Here is a 21,305-nt window from a genome sequence, read left to right on the forward strand (position 1 = left end):
TGGGGCGTTGTGTTGAATGTTCATCCTTATACCTGTCATTAAGCCTTTTTGTCATAGATGAATGTCAAAAAAAATGAATATATGATTTATTTTTCTCATCCTACTGTGCCACCCAACTGCTGCACATCAACTCAGGTTCAATTACCATGTGTAGTTAAGGTGGACAAGCTGTTAAGAGTGGTTTCTAAAGGCGGGGAGTCCCCCAGGGCAGTTTATTAGTTCCACTACATTTGTAAATACGTTTGAGAGGAAGCTCAAAGACTTGAAAGTTTATGGAGTCCCTTCTGCCCGACTGTAGGTTTCCTGTTTTTGAAGTTGCTGTATTGTGAAAGTAGTCACTGCTGTTGTTTTTTTCTGCCTTCAAACTATGGGGTTCATGATGGGAAAAATGAGAGGCGCTGGGAGGGTTTTTTTCCTGTAGCAAAAAGGAAGTTTGAAGGCCAGTGGGGGAATACTTTTTAAGTGACTATTGTGCTACCCTCAACCTCTCCATTTGTGAATGTGAAATGTACATTTTGTATAACTAAAAGATAACTTATGAAGTCAAAAAGAAATATTTTTAATGTTTTCTTGTGCAACTCTGAATTCGGGGGGGCTATGTTTACCTTCAGTGTTCCTTTTCCAGAAATGAAAAAAGGAAAATAAATGTTAAAAATAAATGTGAAAAATGTGTCATTAAAACAGGAAAAATTGAATGTAATGTAAAGCACCCCCTTTCTGCTTGCGGTCCAAATCAGTTCACCAGATCAAATCTATCTGAAGCAGCCACAAACAAAACAGAAGTGCAGAAGAGCTAATCAATGTTGTTGCTGTTTCTGTTCCCTGGGTTCTCATTGTGGGAAAGCGAAAACTAACAAACAGGGTCAACGGGCCTCCAAAAGACTAGTTGGACTTTGTGAGCGGACAGCAGAGGGATTCATTAGTGGAACTACAGAGTGCTCACTGAAACTCAAAACATTTCACAGGACACACACTGACAGAACAGGGTCAATTCATACAGTATAATGTGGACTCACTGAATGCGCACAATACTACAGACGCAATTCTTAATGATGATGATGAGGTTAACCCGGGTAAAAGGCATTATCCCTCAATTTGATTTCCTGTATTGTATCTGCATTAATAACAGGAGAAATGCAGAGAGAAAGAGATGAATGTCCCCACTAGTTTGTATGGTACTAACTGGTGAAACCTAAATCATTTGGTATATTTACTACTAAAGTTTGAACACATTTTTTCAGAGCCTTTTCCCAAAACCATGTGTCTCCAAAGGAACCGCACAAAAGTGCCCACAAAAAACAATAGGTCCTCCCCAATTTATTTTCTTTAGAAAAAATTGCTACATCTTCCTCACATTATATCACAGTGATATAACAGTACGGATTAGCATAAGTCAGTTTGCCATAATAAGTTAAAGTGCACAAGTAATTTAAGATAGCAGTTGGATTAACAAAAATCCTGACACACATAACAAATCATCCTTTCTAACAAAATTATCACATGATTTCATTTTGGACTAAGAGCTGTCAGTTTCACTTTATTGGATACACTTGTTTGTTTTTGTTATTTGTTATTATCATTTTTCTACTTCCTGTTAACATGCAAGTGAAGGTGTAAGCTCTCTTGAGGGGTCACTTTCAATCACTAAAGAGACTCTTTTATTTTCCTAACCAATACTATCCCTTCAGAAAAGAATTTTTTTTTTTTTTTTTTAAATATTCCTTATAGTAGCCAGATAGTACAATAGTGGTGGGATTAGCCAAAATCACAACACACATAACAAAATAATGCATCCTTTTACAGAATAGTCACATCATTTATTTTATTTTCTACCAGAACTTACTACTGTCAAGTTATTGGTCACTTGTTTTTGTTTTGTTTTTTTGCATTTGTTTGTTGCTACTTCCTGTTAAGATGTGTAACAAAGTAAAGGTTCTAGCTTTCTTGTGAAGTAACTTTCAATCCCTTAAGGACCTCCATTTCTCTCCCAAATCAATCCCCTTGCTTCAGAAAGAATTTTATATCTATACTCCCTACCACTAATAATTTTCATACAGTCCCTAAATGTGTCCTCATAGTCCTCAATTAACACAATAGCAGTGGGATTAGCAAAATTTAAGACACAAAATAATGCATTTTTTTCACTGAATAACCACACCATTATTTTACAAACAGTAACTGCCTTTGTCAATTTATTTTTTGTTTTTACTGATTATGTAACTTCCAGTTAAGACACGTAACTTCCAGTCTGAAATATCTACTTTACTCTCCCAAATAAATTACATTACCCTCCCTTTATAAAATGAATAAATAAAATTAACCAAAATACACTTTCCCCCCCTAATAAGTTTTGTACAGTCCCTAAAGTTGTCCTAAGTCCCATCACCTATGTTATGTAGGCCCAAAAAATAAATTCAAAGGCATATTATTGTTGTTAAATAGGACGATAACTATCTAAATTTCAAAAAAAGAGTGTCTAGATTTTTTAAAAATGTTTCTTGACTTCTGGATACATCTAATGAATCGACGTTTAGGTAGAGTTGAAGCAAATAAACACACACGCACGTGATACATACCATCAAAATCACTTTATTTCAAAATGTGACAATTTAATCACTTTATTGTATGTGACACCAGAGTTTATCGTTACACCAACTTCATTTTAACACATCTGTTCGTATCTACTGACAATTTACAACAGCTTAACAGGGTATGTGAATATGTTCAGATCACGATCCTCTCAGTTGATTCTGTTTACAAACAACACGGTGAGCTCCGTCAGTCACGTTGATCCGGTTCTCTCCGTCGTTAAGTCACCAGCGCCGGCAAGGCAGTAGATTGCGCAGTCATCTCCACAAGGGGTAATATGACAACCCGACCAACAGCACAAACTACTACCTCAACCAGCGCGTGGCCTCTTTGCCTTTTCTTTTGTCCTCTTCGCTCCACTCTGAATCGGGAGTCTCCTCTCGCTCGGTGTCGCTGTGCGTAAAAGCGCACGGGGAAAAAATGGCGTGCGCGCAAAACGTGGCCGCAATGAAGCGACACAAAAACCCCACCCAAAGAAAGAAGGGGAGAAAAAACACACACCTCCTGCACCTTTTCCCGTATCTACTGCACCCGCTGCTCTCCTTAGATGACCTCGGTGAAAATAACACGCGGCAGGTGAGGGCGGCGGGGCTCTCCGTGGATTCCCTGAGCGGCACAGACGACATGCATCGCATCGTCAGACCACAAAAACATATCGTGGTGTAATAAATGTTTTTAAATAATGACATTAATGTTTAGTCGGCATAACATGCGTGAGCTAAACGAAAAAAATATGATCGGTATAATTCATCAAATCGTAACATTACGCGCGTAAAAACCACCATATACCCTACACACTACAAATGATAAATTTGGACTGGGAAAATAATCCCTTTTAAAACATTATTATTAAAGGTCTTTTGTCTGCATAACGAAGCACACAATATTGCACGTAGACACTCAAAAAGTCACAATTAACTCTCTTTTCAGTAGGTATAAATGTTACCGTGGTTTCGCTGGATGTGAGAAAACGCAGGATTCCCACACCGTCTGTCTCCACACACAGTCCCTCACCTTGCAGCTGAACTGCAGCAGACTGTTTTATAATCTATTGTTGTCTGTTTCTGCCTCTGCGTCGTCAAAGTTGACCCGCTCTCAAACTCCGCTCCGTACAAAACACAAAAACGTGCACAAATCCACACCGGCGCCGACTCACGATTTCCCTTTTTGCCATTTTTTTTCTCCCCGCAAATGCCGCATGTCAGGTAGGTGTGGAAAATGAGTGGATTTGGCGGAGCGGCGTGGATAAAATTCGCGGGGAACGTCAGGACGGGTGTAGGCACGACCGGAGATCAGAGAAAGCGAAGAGGTCTCACTCTGATGAGTTTTCTGAACACCGACAGATAAGTGAGAAAGTGTCAGAGTGCGCCATCAGCTGGTTGCATTCCAGAAAAGCAGCTTCGTTTCTACACAGGAAGGTTTTTAGGAGCCAGCTGTTAGATGTTTTGCAGTTGCAGCATCAGACGAGATCTCCATGTGATACAAATCGATGAAGCAGCAAATCAATGCAAGCGATGCATTAAACCCCTCCCACATATCCATTTAAAGGGAAACACTACCTAAATTAAAAAAAAATCAATATTTTATTTTAATGGAAAATTCAGCTAATAACTGTGAACATGAGCTACTCTTTCTCAATGCCAGAAACCAGAGAAGTGAGTTTCAAACTTGTGATGTCATAAAGTATAAAGTCTGGAGCTGCCCATAGACAACAAATAGGAAAATATTGTAGTGCTGTCCATTTTGAAACATAAAATGTACCCATAAACCTAAGAACATTATCTAAGATGCTCTCAGTGTCATCTAAAACATCTTCAAACATTCACTGTCTATAGAGCTGCTCCAGGGATTTGGTAGAGAGTTGTTTATGTTTCTAATATTATTGGACTGTATTCTATCATTGGAATAACATATATGCTTTTTTAAAGTAGTTTCCTTGAAATATCATCAGTAATTTATACTTTATAAGTTTAGACTTATATCTAGACTCCTTTTCACACATGTAAATTGAATGGAATTTCTTATGTCTTTCTTTTTCTTTTTTGTTATTCATATGTTTTTAATTACTGTTGTATTTTTTAAACGTGTGAAATAAAGACATCAGTCAGTCAATAGTGATCATTAGCTTTTGATGTCAAACCAGAGAAAACTTTATTTTAACACAATGGCACTGATGTTTTTCTGAAACAGAGGACGGGACGATAGCTGGTGAACGTTTAGGCTACTGTATGTGTCATTCAAAACAGAAAATAAAGAAAGTGTGTGTGTGTGTGTGTGTGTGTGTGTGTGTGTGTGTATTTAAACACAGCATTAATATCATTATCATTAACATGTGTCTTTTGTATTGCAAGTGCTGCCACACAATTCCCTCCAACAACAAATACTTCAGCAGAACCCTTTTTTCTCTTTCTCGCAATTTCCAAAGGTTTTAGTTAAAGATCTGAGACTTTTCCGTGCACTCAATAGATATAACATTTCTCTCACCTTTTAGTCACAACGTTGTTGAAATCCATGTTAGTGAGCCCTTTTCCAAGATAATCCATCCACCTGACAGATGTGGCAAATGAAGATTATGTTTTAACAGACTGCACATTTTGGAGTGACCTTTGATTCTGACCATGTCACACATGTGTCGTAATGATGGTGTTCAATCAGCATCTTGATACGTCACACCTGTCAGGTGGATGGATCATCTTGGAAGACAAGAAGTGCTCACTAACATAAATTTTAACAAGTTTGTGCACAAAATTGTCAAAACTATTATGTGCATAAAATGTTTTAACGTAAACTTGTTAAAAACAGTGTTGCATTTAAATTTGTGCTCAGAGAAAATTGTGTTGCAGCTCTTGAAACACAAACGATGTTAACAAATGATGACGCTAAATATAACAGTATCATAGGCTGACGACATAAACATGTATAGTAATTGATCACTTTCTCTGACGGACAGTGAGCTGGTTTCGTGTTTCTGGTCGAGAGTGATCCGCTGTTGTGCACACAGGCGGTCCCTCTCCTCCTCCCTCTGATTGGCTGTCAGGCTGAGCCGCTTCTCCGGGGAACCTCCCAGCTGTGAGCGTGCAGAGAACCCGTCGGAACCCGGAGAGAACACCGTGTTCCTCTGCTCGCTGATCCGCCTGCAGCTGCAGCACACACACCGGAGGAGCAGAGAGTGGAAAATAAAATGGAAGGGTGATATTTTAGATCAAAAACTTAAGTTATGATTCAGATTATTTTTTATAGGGAAATTTACAGCAATGATTCTTATTGCTGTGATCAAGATCTGTAGCCTGCGTGTTTTTGATGATGAATTAAGAAGAAACTGACTGAAAAAGAAAGTGTTTACAGCATTGTTACTGTGAAAATTTTTTTTTTTTTAAAATACTGATCAGGGACTGTACTTTATTTATCAGAGATGATATGTAGCTGGGATGTGCCTTTTTTTTTTTCTTTTTTGGTGTTTTTGTTGTTTTGCTGTTTGGGGTTTTTTACATTTATTTTTTTGACCCTCCTCAAAGTTACAAATATTTTACCCTGACAGCCCTAAACTGACTGGGGGAAAATGCATAGCCCTCCCTTTACCATAATTAAACTTTTTTAAAAAAATAATCACACCAAATGTAGGTAGGCTATTAGAGCAATGCAAGCAAATAGCATACAAAAATAGTTTTTTTAAGCAAAAGGCAAATCCTTCTTAAAATGACGTGTGTCGGAAATTTGAAAATTCATTAATTCTATTTAAATGGTGTAATTTTCACAATTTTTTAAAAGAAAACAGCTTTTCGTGGGATTTTGGGTTCAGAGGGTGTTTGAATACAAAATACAGCAATTTGCAGGTCCTACAGCTTATGCCAAATCAAATGTAATAGCTTTTAAGACTTTTTTAATGCCACGGGATAAAGTCCAATTTTACAATAACAAAAAAAACAACATTTTTTGCATGGAGTTGAAAACAAATTTCCAAAATATTAACTGTAACATGAAACATTACATTTCTGGTCCAGCAAAAAAGTTGGCTCTGATTAGATTTGGGAAATACCTAACATTTATCGGTATTTTATTACTGATTTTGTGTGTCTCATTCTGTATGTGGGATTATTTCACTGCTTTAATACCCATTGTGAGGAGTTAAAGAAGATGGATTCGATAAATTTAAAAAAATAAAAAAATAGATGTTACCAATTATTTTGAGATTTTACAATGCAACAAAGTCCATCCAATCCGATTTTCTCCTGAAAACAAACAAGTGCACTGTTGATTATTTATGATATACACAGTACAACACATCAGGCACAGCGGTGGAAGTCCAGCAACGACACGAGACACACACACCACATCACAGACCGCGGCAAGAAAACCAGAGCAGGACTCGCAAAAAGCTTTACACAACTTTATTGAAGATTGTGTATAAATACACATGCACATTTCAAATGTAAACCCAAGTGAACTCAAGTGCAGCCAAACCTGGAAACCCCCGTTATGTTGTCATGCAAGGATGTCTGGATTATTTTTACAAAAAAAGTCCCAAAACAACAGAACCATCCTTTCTTAAAAATATTCCCTCCCTGACAAGAGCACAGGCAAGACTTTTGCAAACTAGTGTGTACGTGTGGACTGGAGCCACATTTCCCCCCCGACATTTCACGTCTTGCCGAGGTTTTAAATATATTGTCTGTTTATTATTAAATGCTTACATATAAATAAATAAACTTTATCAAATGTGCACTCACAGAGTGAACTCTTATGTACAGTATTGTATAAGCCTATAGTAGCAATCACATCTCACTCAGTCAGGATTTTGGGGGGGTGAGTCGCCCGAAAAGCAAGGCAGCGCCGGGGCGGTGAAGCCCGCTGAAGTCAAAGCACAGAGACGCTCATAAAGGCATGGTACACATCTAATATTCTGAGGCAACAACAGGTACGCTAATGCTGTTTACAATGGAAGAACAGGTAGAAAAAGAAAACACTCCACCATGGAGAATAGTTTTTATCATGAGTTACGTCGATGGAGGAATATCCTGCAACAATCTGCCACAAAATATTTTCACTGTATCATGATCCCAAAAGCTGATTGGCCTTTTAGGCAGACTCACCCCGCAGTTTTCACCTCCCGCCCCATCCTCAAAGCTCAGGACCACAAAGAAGCATTATTTCCCCTCTCTGGAAAGGACGCATTCAGCAGTACCCATGAATTCATACAGCTAATATCAAAGGCGCATAACCCATTATGATCACATTCAACCAAACCAAGAAAGGGAGAAAAGAAAAGAGGGATCTGGCCCGAGAAAGAATCAAAAAGGCATCAGCCACATACATCTGGTCAGTTCCATGTAACGTACATTCTGGCCCTCTTGTGGGGTTAAAAAAAACATTTTAAATGACGTGGCTTGGGATGTAACGAGCAGACAGACATTTGTGGTGTATGAAAGTGTGGGGGAGGGGGTTGCGAGAGTGGCGATGTGCAAAGAAAAGGCAACCAGTTTGAGATTAAGAGTTAAGGCCGAGGTGATCCGAACAAGAGATGATCCATCTGATGTCAGCCAAAATCACCGATGTTCTTAATCTCGCAGCGCCTCGAATGTGAAGAGGAGAGAGAGAGCAGAGCCGTGGTAAAGCTTTAAACACCGTCTATGAATAACTTAAAGGGATAGTTTTGAGTTTTTGAAGTGTAGTTGTATGAGGTATTTTTCCATAGTCAGTGTATTACAAACAGTAGGTGTCAGCTGGAACGCCCATAGTTTGGAGAAGCAGGCCGGAAATCGACATGACAGCTAAGCAATGCACTGCTGTGAATGGAGGCCAGCAAAAAAAAAGGTGTTTTAGCCAAGTAAGAGAAAAATCAAGATAAGTTTAGGCGATATTTCGAGTATTTTCACTGCTTTACCTTTACGTCAAACGGCCTGTTTCAATGTGAAAGCAGTTAACAGCTTCAGTCCCCCATCTACACTCTCGTCAAAGTCAACCAGACTCCACTGACAAAACCAGTCATTTTAGTTTTCTGAACACGGGAGCTGCTGTTCTACAGCTGTTTCGATCAGTTAGTTTGTGTCATTGTGTGACTTTAGTGAACCCGAATTTACCTTTTCGAAAGTCACGCAATAACACATACAAACGATCTGACCAGCAGCTCCTGCGTTCAGCAATGTTAAATTACTGAGCGATATTACGGCTTCAATTTCCCATTTCAAATCACTGTCAGACAAAAATGTGAAGCAGTGAAAATACTCTCAGTATAGTGCACACTTAAACTGACACTGATTTCTTTCTGTGGGGCTGTTTTTGGGTGGCCAGTAGAGATTTCCCTGGTATGTTATCTATCTTAGAATTATTGCAGTTTTACATAATTGTTATTCAGTCAGAAAGACCCTTAAAAGAATGAAAACAGAACGGTTAGTAATGGTTAGTGTCAACTCTCATATCACAGTATACCTTAAAATCAGTATATCGCTACAAACCTAATGGCTAAAGTACATTTTATTGCTGAGCCCTCCACAGCAGAACATTACTCAACTTCCAGGTCAAACTCCAGCCTGCTTCTCCAAACTGAGGGCGTTTCGACTGACATCTGTTTGTAATATACTAATTAACCCCTAAAAACCCACTTAAAAAATCTGAACTATCCCTTTAAAGAGGGAGAGCTGAAGAAGAGATTGGAGTCCAGCTTACTTTTAAACACATATTTGCTGCACATTATGTTAAGACAAAGTGAAACACCTTTTACTGATTCATTTTTGCAGAGAAAATGTGCAAACTTACAAGTTAGCTTGATAACGTCTCAATCCGCCTTTATTTTAGGGTTTAAGAAATATAAACGAGACCAGAGATAGACAGCAAAAGCAGGACCTTTAAGGTTCATGCTAATACACTGATTCTTTGCCTAAAAATGCAAGATTGCAGCAGCAGCAGCAAAGCGAAGACAGTTAGGCTGTTTGACACTTTATAATAACTATGAGCGTCGCTCTCTGCGTTAGACTGTACACGCGTCTGACCACTGGCGTACTAAAGGCAGCTTCCTAAGCTTTTTATGAGAGAAAACCTTCTGAGACGTCATTATTCAACAATTGCAGTATGTCTGGCAATAACACATAAAAAAAGTGGATGGTTGGTGATTGTGCAAGTTCAAAAATGTTTCAGCGCATCATGAAAACCCGATATAATTCAGTGTTTAAAATATTTACATGGTTTAAATGATAATAAAACGATATGCCAACTTGCTCTCAAAAATATATAAAAAAAACAACAAAGGAACACGAAAAGCAAGAGGGCGGTTAAGAGCGCGACACCGATGTACTGTGAAGCGTCTGAATCCGTCCCCAGTGTCGTTCAGTGAGCAAATCCTAAACGGATGGACGTGGCGACACACACTTTACACACACACACGCACACACACACACACACACAGTGATCCAACCACAGAGGAGGGCCCTGATTTCCTAGAGTTGCGTACCCCGGCAGCTCCCTGGCTGAACAGTCGTCACCCCCCGCAGTGGCTCAGCCTGTCACAGGGCCGAGTCCGAGCCGCTGGGTGATACCGGTGGCGCCCGCTGCCATGCTGTTTGTCCATATGGCTTTGGATGGAAAGATCCTAGTCTCTCTCTCCATTTATTTCTGTCTGCCTCAGTTGGTTTTCATGGTGACGTCCCGATTGGGCGCCTGCTCCTCCTCCTCCTCCTCCTCCTCTTCATCCTCTTCTTCCTCCTCCTCCTCCTCTTCCTGCTCATTGTCGTTCTTCCTGCGCCGGTTCTCGTTCAGGTCCTCCTCGTCGCTCTGAGCGGCGGCGGAGGCAGAGGCACCTGCGGCAGATGAGGCGCCCTGAGCCGAGGAAGCGGGCTTTCTCTCCTGCCTCTCCTCGCCTTCGTTCTCCTCGTCTTCTCCTTCCTCCTCCTCCTCTTCATCGTCCTCCTCTTCCTCACGGTCGAGAGCGAAGTAGCCGGTGCCTTTCACCGTGTCCTGGCGCTGGTAGAAGAGCACGTAGCCGGCTTTAGACTGAAAGAAAGACGACAGTGAACAAAGTTACTCAGCGGCAGGGAACATCTCTCTGCTGTGGCTTTGTTTTCATGTTGAATTTCCTTTTTAACTTGCGTCAACACTTTTTAACATTAGAACTTCTAATAACATGACCATGCAATTTTTAAATCCTTTGATAATGAGGCAACAGGATGCTGCGTTAATTACAGCCTACTCCAAGGACTTTGTGCTTGTGGACATTTTTTTTTTCTCAAGACAAACCTACTGTAGGAGCAACTCCTGGGTTAAATTTGTTAAACAAAAGGTAACAAAACTGTCTGTCCAGGAGAAGGTTAAAGGATTAGTCTGGTGGTGATGCTCTATATTCCAATAAAAGATCATACAGAAGTGTATTACTGTGTCGTAAAGCTCCATTACTGTCAGTGCGCCACACTGTTGCCCTGTGTAACATCCTCCTTCATTAACACGAACACACACTGTAGTTTATTCCGAGTCTATCACACATACACCGTCATGTTGCTGTGCAGCAGCAAATGTGTATTATTGCATCACTGGAAAAAGTCATCAATATGTGCATTATTGCCTCCTGATCAAGGACTAAAAACTACATTTTCCATGTGTTTATGGGGGAAAAAATTAATGAAAGAATATATTCATCAATTGTTTTAGAAGATTTCCATCTTTAAGCGACAGACAGGCTGGGGAGGTCAGAAAGTATTAAGAGACAAACATACACATTGCTTGCTTTGGTATTTTCATTCCAAGGTTATTATAGTTAAATAAAACTACACTAAAACATTTTAGCTAGCTAAAACACTGTGTATGACAGAAAAACACCATACCTACTACTGTAATTAAAGGTGAACTAAAACTAAACATTTTGAAATAATAAAAATTAAACTGAAACAAAAAAAAACACTCTAGGAAATAACTGACACTAAACTGAATTGAAACAAAAAAAATAAAAATGAAATAAAAACACGAGAAAAACACAAAACTAAATAACTTTTTTTTATAAGGACAAAAAATATATGATCTGTCTTACACTTTAAATTCCCCTTAACTTTTTATTTGGCAAAATGGCACTATGACTGACAAACTACTATTAGTCATTTCCAGAAAACAGACACCTCCTTGTGGAAATGACCTAATTATTAACACACACTTTTTCATGCCAACAACACTACCATGATTCATGTACAGTAGTGTTACACCAGCACCTTAATCAGCCAGTGGAAATTAATGATCAGACTATTTACAATTATCTAAATGATAAACAACTGAACATAAATTACACAAATGTGAGCATCACTTTATTCATACACACATTCTGCAGGTTTTATTCAAAATCATTTTCCTCAATTGTTTTATGGACTCTTAACACATTTTCCAAACAGCAGAAGGTGTCTGTTACTAACAAGTGGGCCTGCAGACAAATTTGTTTCTTTTTAGTTATCATATCTGGTGTTGTTTTTGTTTAGGCTGTTGTGTTTTTAATGTCATGGTGCAAAAAATGTTTTTGTTGTAAGTGTGGAGACATTATCTGTGCAGCATTGAGTCCAAGACAAATTTCCCCTGCAGGGAAAATAAAGTGTATCGTGTAGTATCGTATCGTACTATATCGTACTGTATCGTACCATACCATATCGTATTGTATGTCAATGTCAACTTGGCAATTAACACATTGGAAAAGAAGATTGCACCAAAGAATTTTCCAAGTAAGTTAAGAGAGAATATCAGTAGAAAACTGCTCTTTCAAATGAAACAAACTGTTTTGGTGCATTTTGTGTTCAGTTCAATGTTAAATTTGTTCAGTAAAATGATGTTGTAAATATTTTTTTTCTTTAATTCAACAAACAATGTGTTATTTTGGCATTACACTGAAAGCAGCTGAAAGGCCAAACTGAGTGCACTTTAATATCTGTTTGTTGCAAGTGATCCTGTCATTGTGCTGCAAGATGCCATTGGATATTTTTGTCATCTTGTGCAGCCCCACGTAAAAGTCATTAAGAGTATCGGCTATGTGAACCTGACAAACTAATCTACTGAGCTATACATCTCTTGATACTGCCAGCAGGTAGTGATGTATAAAAGCCTTTACAAACAGTCTTCCCACTGTCAACAAATTATAATGAGACTTCATATTATTTGAGTGTGGCCTCTCTTGTTTGAATCACTGAGTTGTTTATATGCGCCAATTACTGTATATCAAGAACTGACCGAGAGCAGTAACAGCAACAAAATACACAAAAAAAGAGTCCTCAGGTCCTTGTTAGTGCTCTTTTGGGAGCATCAGCACAGTTGGCTGTCTTTGAGAAATCAGTGATATAATATTTAATCCCAATTAGTAAGTAAAACAGCCTGCGATGACTGTACAGCAGGACTGTTGGCCTGGCGTTTCCAAACGGGGACACTCACCACTATTTGATCTTCGTTGGCAGGAGACACACTGCTGTCATCAAAGTTGTACCACTTCCCGTCGTCTTTGTTCTTGGCGTAAGCCGTATCTGAGCGAGACGAGATAAAAGGACAAGGATATAGTATTATACAGGTTTACACGTGTTTCACTCTGTACTCACTATGTGTTGTATTATGTAACACTTCGATGAGTGTACAGTGTCTGTCATGTCCTTAAGAGTTCCTGCATTTTCGATTCCAAAATTCATTTTAGTAAAGTTTGGCCACTATGTCTTAATACGTTTCTTGGCATGTTGTTACAGTGAGCTTTAGACTTAAGGGCCTTCCACACCAACACCATAACTTTAATAATAACTATGAAGGTAATGATGAGAGCATCTGCAATGATGAACGATAATGCTTTGTAAACTGCGCTCTGTGTCAGCAGCTCAGGAAAATGGATATCGGTGACCTGTTACTGCCGTGATGAAGAGAAACGAATCTAAAAGGATATGGATTAGTGAAATTCTTCCTCGGCGAGAGGAGTTAGGAGAATGTAACACTCGGTAACAAGAGTTGTTGTCTTTTGAAGACAAATTTTATCTATAATTTTATATGATTCCACATTAACTTGATGGTATCTTGGTGATCGCCCAAAAGGACATCACTAAGAACAAAAACTTCAGAGATCCCGTGGCAGCAGCAAGTCACTGATAAAATAGCATTTTATAATGCAGCCTAATAATAAGTTATAAGAGCGCTTCATTAGTTGTATTATATACCAAAATAGGCATGTGATTAGAGCAGACCATCTAAAAAGTGTTGATAAATGCTACTGATTAGCTTTCAGGTTGGCTACAGTTAGATAATAAAGATATTCTTTCAACATTATTTTGTAGAAAAAAATCCCTGAAATTAAGCTGATTTATGGCAAAATGTCACCTGCCATGTTGAATGTGACGTGCCTGTAAATACTGATGGATTCTGGTTGGCTGTTTCTATCATCAAATCGCTCTGACAGTGATCGCAACGACATTTTTCTCACTGTTGTTGTGGTGATAGCTGTGACGTGGACTCTACCATCCACTTGACTTTGAAGAACAATATTCAGAACATCATTATAGTAACTGTAATTGTTCTGCGTACGGCTTTTTACATAAAGCAGTCGTGACTGACGATTACATCAATCTCGTTAGGTTTCAGGCATATGAAATACTATATTTGCACAGTATGTTTCTTTGTTATTTTGTAAAGTGCTGGTGCATAAAAGAACAATTTGCTATCATAAAAAGGACGACGGTGAACTCTTCTTAGTGGCATGTGCGATGAATCTTACAGTGGCCTCCACCCATCCCGCCATAGTGGTTGGACACAGCAATGAGGTCATAGCGACAGGGCCCAGCGTTGGGGTTGATCAGGAACTCCGACATGTCCAGGTCTCTGCAGGAAACACATCACATAGTGGACTGTAAGCCGTCATGTGTTACTCCAAAATATACACAGGCAGAAATCCTTTAAATGGAGCTTATTTTAGTAAAGAGAAACCATGAGATGTGTTTGTAATTACACCCTTAATGTGCAGGAGTGTATATTCACCCATATGTTTATACTGTGGTTCTGTATATAATATATGAGGATGAAGTAAAAACAATAGAGAAATCGCTGAAAATGCAGTGCTCTGCTGCAGTGATTTATTGCCTTTTCTCTCCCTCTCTGGTTGTGTGTGTGTGGTGTGTGTACCTGAGTGGAAAATCAACAAGCGAGTCCAGTTTATCCCTCATGTAACGGCTGTAAGAGAAGCGTTTCAGATGGACCACCAGCACCGGTGGCAGAGACCACAGGTCCAGCTTCTTAGTGGCCTGTTGGTGCTGCTTGCAGTTTGGACAGTACCTGCAAGACAGGACTTTATGTTAGCGAATGAAGTCGACCTTGCACATTTCAGCATTCGGCTGAAAGGTGGTTTCACCTGCTGTTCGTAACTTGTGAATATGCGGCGTTTCTCACCATGGGTCCTCTGCTCCCAGTTTTTCCTTTGTGGTAAAAAGTTCGATGCAATCCTTCAGCTTGAAGAAAGCTTTCTTCTGAGGCTTGTACTCCATGCTCTCATGCTTGTCAAAGTCCTGTTCTCGGTCACACAAACACACACACACACACACACACACACACACACACACACACACATACAGCTGTTAGAAAAACACGTCTCATTGCACTGTTGTGTCTCACTGGACATGGATTACATCAGTCCCAAAATAGAACAAAAAAAACAGAATACTTCAAAGTGGCCTTAAAGTAAGTTTTTTTGCGCTCGCAATACCTTTCCACAAGTTAAAAAAATGAACTAATAAAGGCCACAGTAATACAGTCTCTTAATTTATTCAAATTAAAACCACTTTTACAGGACAGGTTTGTTACATGGATAGAGAGCAAATATTTAGTTACAAAAAAGATGTGATCAAAATCTAAGAAACATCATCATCTTAGCAACAAACAGCTTGTTTATTGCATCTTGTGAGGAGCAACATGGAGGTTTAACACATTTTTTTCCAGAATGCAGTGGCTGCTGCAGCCGTCAAATCTGTAACCTTTTGATTACAAAACAGTCGTGCTTGTTACCAGGACTTCCTGCTGCTCCTGTCTGGGTCACATTGCCATATTTTGTAACAGGATGGCAGACCGCATTTGTTCTCGACCGCATGGTAGGCATACTAAAAGGTGCACCAGCTGCTCCGGCTGCATTAAAATTGTTAAAGTTGGATGTCTTTATTAGAGAGCATTTTTACCTCCACGACGGTCTCGTCAAAGTACTTCTTCTTCACCTCTGGTTCCCAGTCCAAAGAAAGATAAGAGCGGTCTGTCAAAACAACAACAAAAAAAAATGGACAGAATTTAGGTACAAAAATCAAATGAGTCACCTTAAAACTTACTATCACCATCAGTCAGTCTGTTATTTCATCCATGCATCAACAGGTTCATTTATCTTTCCTCCCAAACAGGATTCTCCATTCATTCCCGGCTTCACCCGGCTTCCTACCGCTGAGTCGGAGGTGTCCCTCGTCAAAGCGGATCTGCCTGGTGTCCTCCTTGATGAGCGAGAAGTCCGTTTTTCCCATGTTATTGAACTGGAATGTAAAAAGTCTCTTTCTGTTGTGCCCGGCCGTCTGCTGGCCTTTAGTGGAGTTCTGTGGACCGACAACACCGTTCTCCAGCTCGTTGTCGCCGCCCACAGAGTCCTCCGACTGGCTGTTGTCGTTCTCAGAGGGCAACTCCTGATCCTGACTGGACTCGTCGTCCTGCTCGTCAGTCTCCATCTCGCCTGCAGAAGAATGGAAATGGTTTTAAAGCACCTTGGCTGCTTCTACAGAATAATGACTTGAACTAGCAAATGGTATTAGGGACGTCATGATCTGGATCAATGTATCAAATGGTAAAGGTCAATGGACTCACATTTGTATAGCACCTTTCTAGTCTTCCAACCACTTAAAGTGCTTTTATTCTACATGCCACACTCCATTCACATACAAATAAATGCACTGGTGGCCGAAGCTACCCGAGAAGATGTACTTTGTCATCCAATATCCACTTCAGCATGCAGACTGGAGGAGCCAAGGAGCGAACTGCCAATCTTTGGATTAATGGACGACCTGCTTTACCTGCTGAGCCACAGCGGTCTTTAATCAAAGATCCAATTTCATCTAAACAAATTGCGACCACTGGTCCATGCCGCTGTCTTTGAGATACACCTTTATTTGGAAATCCCCACGGCATGCCTGAGCCACCATCAAACAGCAATACTTCCAGTCAAACAAAAGCAAGCAGCCAAGAGAGAGACGTTCAGTATATTTAGAGGAAATATTTCACATTTCAGAGAAAAGGCTGGTCAACAGACAAAGCACATCCCATATGCAACAGGATATTAAATAAACACAACAAACCAGGTCGGTCAGCTTACTCTGCTAATTTGTTGCTCTCCCTATGGTAACGTTTACTGCTACGTTTGAACAATGTTAGGCTGAAAAAAACCTGCGTGCATGCTGAAATTTAACTGTGACGTTCTGTCGGGGGATGCAGTGACTTTAACCCGTGTTGAGTGAGGCAAAGTCGAAATGATTCATGTGATTTGTTAAGCTATGAGAAGAGAAAAAGTTGGCTAGCCACCAATTCATGATAATGAGCGAAAACACAGCGGTTTTGTCTGTGAACCTTGACCGGTATTATCGAGCTGAATTTGACACTTTTGTTAATTTCACTGTTCAGCTGTGTTTTATGGCTGGTGGTCGAGTCAATTTAAAGTCAACTTTACTGTACATTATCTATATTTAAACCTCAATGAAAAATATTTTATTATTATTAAAATAAACTTTACTGTACTTAAGTGTTTATGAATGAAGTCTTAAAAAGGGATCCTCAGAGTAATGGCAGGAGGGCCGCCAAATTACTGCTTGATAAAGTTTTTTTTTTCTCCAAAATTCAAAAAAGTCTGAAAATACACATGACCATGATTTGAATTTATTTTGTCTTTTGCAATAACTTATCTTAGTGAAAGTTGAGTTTCCTCAATCACCTATCTGAAAAGCAAATACAGGTCAAGACTGCAGCCTGACGCTGATATGGCCCTCTGCCTGACAAACTCCACCGGCCTGTTTTAATATGCAATATAATTTTATATAATATATGTAATAAGGGGTCCCAGCGCTGTCGCTCTTTCAGCTAAGGGGTCCCCTGGTTTGCAACTATCAACAATTTATCAAAATATAAAACAGAAAGGGGTGGCAGCTTTATCTGTAATCTACTGTGTTAAATGGGTATGAAATTGTCTTATATCAGCTGCAGCCCCTGAATTAAATCAAATTAAAACAGACATTGTGATATCGACAAATATCATACCATTGTCCGAAGAATCAATATCTAATATTGTGATGAAAGAAGTGATTTACAGCCCTAAATGCTATGTGTAAAAGGTCAAAACTACTACAGATTAAGTCTCTGCTTGTCACGTGTCTTGAGTGTGTGGGCGTGTGTGCACTCACTTGGCGACCCCTCCTCCAGCAGTCCATTAGTGGCGTTACCATTGACAGTGTGTTGTTTGGATGGCTGTGTCTCCTCACAGTCCTCTTCATCCTCCTCTACTGATGATCGCACAAACCGGCTGCAAACACAATAAAAATTACAGCGACTTTTGATTTTTAAAAATGACTAGACTTTCTTTTGCTTTTTTTTAACAAGTCAAATGACTTCTACAGTTCTTTTAATTGGTCGTCTTGGTTGTCGGCCAAAGTGGCTTGTAGATAAGGCAGATTTATCAGCTGCCGCCAAAGGTGACAAGCATCGGGCTAGAATCAATCATCAACAATGGCTGTTTGATCAAACACAGAGACAAATGAGCGTACCACAGGCGCAGGAGCAGCATGTTGTAGAGTTTGTCTTCACTGAGGGTTCTGGGGACGGCGAGGAGGAAGGGCTGTCCGAACAGCGGCGTGCTGGTGTGGTTGTAGCCTGACTGTTTGTACTTCTCCCTCAGGTGCACTGGGATCACTACATGGTCTGTGTCCTCCACCCTGTTCACCGCCAGCTCAAATCTGCAGAGGGACGTGAGGTTAGTTTTGAAGTTACACTGAATGTGCCACTGTTAGCAGCTAAAGAGATAAAAGTGAAATCCTCCGCCCTGCGTATTTATGCCTTTGGCAGATAATGTGATTTAGATTGGTGGACAGCCAACGATTCTATGCTTTAAATCTCTAAAGTCACAAACACTGCCAGTAATCAAGTCAAAACAGGCAATAAATTTGACCTTGAAGGTTTTCCATTGCCAATCAGAAATGAAGCTGTTTGATAAGACACACTAAAAGCTAAATTTGTGAAACTGCATCATGTGTTGGGCTGAACTCCATATTGTTATGTGGTAAACACAGGCCAGAAACTTGAAGGAAAACTCATTTTTCAACCTAGACCCTATTTGCCGATAACATTTAAAAAAAATATATATATATATATATATATATTCATTTATTTTTTTGTCTAAGTGGCTTGAAATTGCTCCAGTATTGAGGTGCTACAATGCAGCCAGCAGCAGTGAAACAGCCTGCAATGTATCAACACGGGGCAGGTGTGCCCCGTCAATAGACGTCCAATAAAAGTGCTTGATTTTGCCACTAACAGGCTCAGATTACTATTATGACTGTCTTGCAACATTACACAAAATCAATCATTTTTGGATACCTTTTGCTTGTGTGGGTCTGTTTTACGTCCAAGTCCTGTAAACTGGAAGTCTCTTTCTGAAATCTCAAAGGAGGCGACGAGTAAGAGTCGCAGAGGAGTTTCAGTAATAGTTTGTTGTGTTAGAGTACATAAAGCATATTATTACTCTTACCTCAAATATATTTAATGTCATGGCGGAATATTGAGTTTTGTTTCGGGGTTTTTTTAAGATAATTTTTTTGGCCATTTTTATCTTGATTGATAGGAGAGCTGTGATACAATGGAAAGGTGTGAGAGAAAGGAGGGATGACACACAGCAAAGGGCTGCAGGTTGGAATCTAACGCAAGCTTTCAGAACAAGATTTCGTTTTTTCATTTTCTATTCTCCCTTTTATATGTTTTTAGCGAGACTTGGACACAAAGTACACCTTAACAGACAAAAGGTAAGGAGAAATGTTGAAATAAACCCTTAATTAACCCAGCTCTGAACATATACTGATTCTATAAACACTAAAATGACTGTTTATTTAAATGAAGACTGGTGGAATTGGCAATGGCGATTTTGGGGCTGTTACTGATTAAACAAAATGGATGTTACTCTTCCACAAAAACTAAGATCTCTGTCGGATCCATTCCATGATGTTGACACTTAAAATAATAATCTGAGGGGTCAAAAACAAGCACTTTTAATAGATGTATTTTGATGGGGGCTGTTTGCTCTCTCTTAATACCGGACCTTTTTCAAAAACTGTTGTTCCCACGAGTCACTAAGACACACACACAAAAAAAACATGTAAACAGGGTCCAGGTTGAAAAATACTGCCGTATTGAAAATTTTACCATTAAATTTAGTGAGAATTTAGTTGATTCCATTTCAAACTTTAGGTAACAAAGTTTGGCTGTCAGCCAAGTTCAACACTCACACATAGATATCATCTCTCTCCATGATGCTGCTGAGGTTCTCGTTAGTGGCGAAGATCCGATGGAAACGGTGGTTATAGATGTCAGTTACAATCATCTGGGGGAAACAAAAAAGCAGTCAGAAGATTCTTGGAAACGTAAGCTGATTAAACTTACGCATGAACCAAATCCTAATGGTATTTATTGCGCCGGTATCGCAGATGTTTGGACAGATGAAGAGGAAAAGGTTACAGCATTTTTCTCCACTAGATGCCTCAGCTGGGTGGTCAGGGACAATTTCAAAGGGAGCAGACTATTTTGGTCTGTGCTGTCTGAGGAGATGTCAGCATCGTTACTGGCCAGAGCGGAGCTGACTGTGATGTTTATACCTTCTCAGCAGGCACCCCAGACAGGTTGGAGAGGGAGGTACACAGGTCGGAGATGTAGCCAACCTTTGGCACCGTCAGCTTGTACTGAAATGGAAACACACGGCATGAAATCATAAAGTCAGGGTACTACACATGGTGCGTTCTGGTGCTTTCCCGGCCTTGGCGAGTTACCTGCGTGGGTTTGGCCAGAGGGTCCAGTCTGACCAGATAGACCTCCAGTGTCCGCTCCTTCTTCATGGGCAGGGGCAGGGTCAAGTAGCAGAAAGGATCGAAGGTCACAGAGACCTTGGAGCACACGGGACACACCAGGGTGGACTTAAAAAGTCCATGGAAGATGTCGACAATGATGGAGTCGTTTCTCTTAATGTGGTTCTCCCACGCCTCCTCCGCCACCACCTGAGATAAACAGCACAACATAAACTAGCTGTAACAAGTCTGTGAAATTTGCATCTAATTTCTTGGATTAAGCATCTTAACTATCTTTCCTTTGGTGTTCTCCTCCCATGTTTTTAATCTTTATTTTTTTTAATTGTTATTATTTATTTATTGTTTGCTATTTTTTGCTTTAATTACTTTTTGGGGTTTGAGGTGTGTGGGTGTGACATTAATATAAGGTGGTGTTTTGTTTTTCTGTTCTACTACACCACAAAGAGGGTTGGAAGGGGGAAAAAACAAAAAAAACACTTTAATTGTATTTGTATTTGATATTTGGACAATACTGTCTGTAAAATCTAAAAATGTGCAACATAAATCTCAATAACCATGATTGCTTATTCTCCGCCCATGAATAACTGCTACACACATTGTTTTTAACACGTTTGGTCAGCTACATGCATATTAAGATCTGGAGACTATTTAACACATTTC

The 21,305-nt window shown here is 39.7% G+C and overlaps 1 protein-coding gene across 5 annotated transcripts in view; it reads right to left on the reverse strand.

The window, feature by feature from the left end:
* Positions 1 to 6,962: 6,962 nt before the first annotated feature.
* The window catches only part of usp15 (ubiquitin specific peptidase 15), a 30,660-nt gene continuing 16,317 nt past the window's right edge, over positions 6,963 to 21,305 (reverse strand). For all 5 annotated transcript variants that reach the window (XM_042511085.2, XM_088072569.1, XM_042511084.2 and 2 more), the window contains 12 exons: positions 20,610 to 20,834; positions 20,439 to 20,522; positions 20,073 to 20,167; positions 18,342 to 18,530; positions 17,982 to 18,100; positions 15,986 to 16,267; positions 15,735 to 15,805; positions 14,956 to 15,071; positions 14,692 to 14,841; positions 14,288 to 14,391; positions 12,973 to 13,061; positions 6,963 to 10,572 (listed from right to left, as the gene is read on the reverse strand). In XM_042511085.2, coding sequence (XP_042367019.1) covers positions 10,204 to 10,572; positions 12,973 to 13,061; positions 14,288 to 14,391; positions 14,692 to 14,841; positions 14,956 to 15,071; positions 15,735 to 15,805; positions 15,986 to 16,267; positions 17,982 to 18,100; positions 18,342 to 18,530; positions 20,073 to 20,167; positions 20,439 to 20,522; positions 20,610 to 20,834 — 1,893 coding nt within the window. In that variant the 3' untranslated portion in view covers positions 6,963 to 10,203. The remainder of the gene's footprint in view (positions 10,573 to 12,972; positions 13,062 to 14,287; positions 14,392 to 14,691; positions 14,842 to 14,955; positions 15,072 to 15,734; positions 15,806 to 15,985; positions 16,268 to 17,981; positions 18,101 to 18,341; positions 18,531 to 20,072; positions 20,168 to 20,438; positions 20,523 to 20,609; positions 20,835 to 21,305) is intronic.

Source organism: Plectropomus leopardus, chromosome 22 (genome assembly GCF_026936395.1).
Source record: "Plectropomus leopardus strain MGB_pleo_1.0 chromosome 22, ASM2693639v1, whole genome shotgun sequence".
In the NCBI taxonomy this organism is placed as follows: domain Eukaryota; kingdom Metazoa; phylum Chordata; class Actinopteri; order Perciformes; family Serranidae; genus Plectropomus; species Plectropomus leopardus.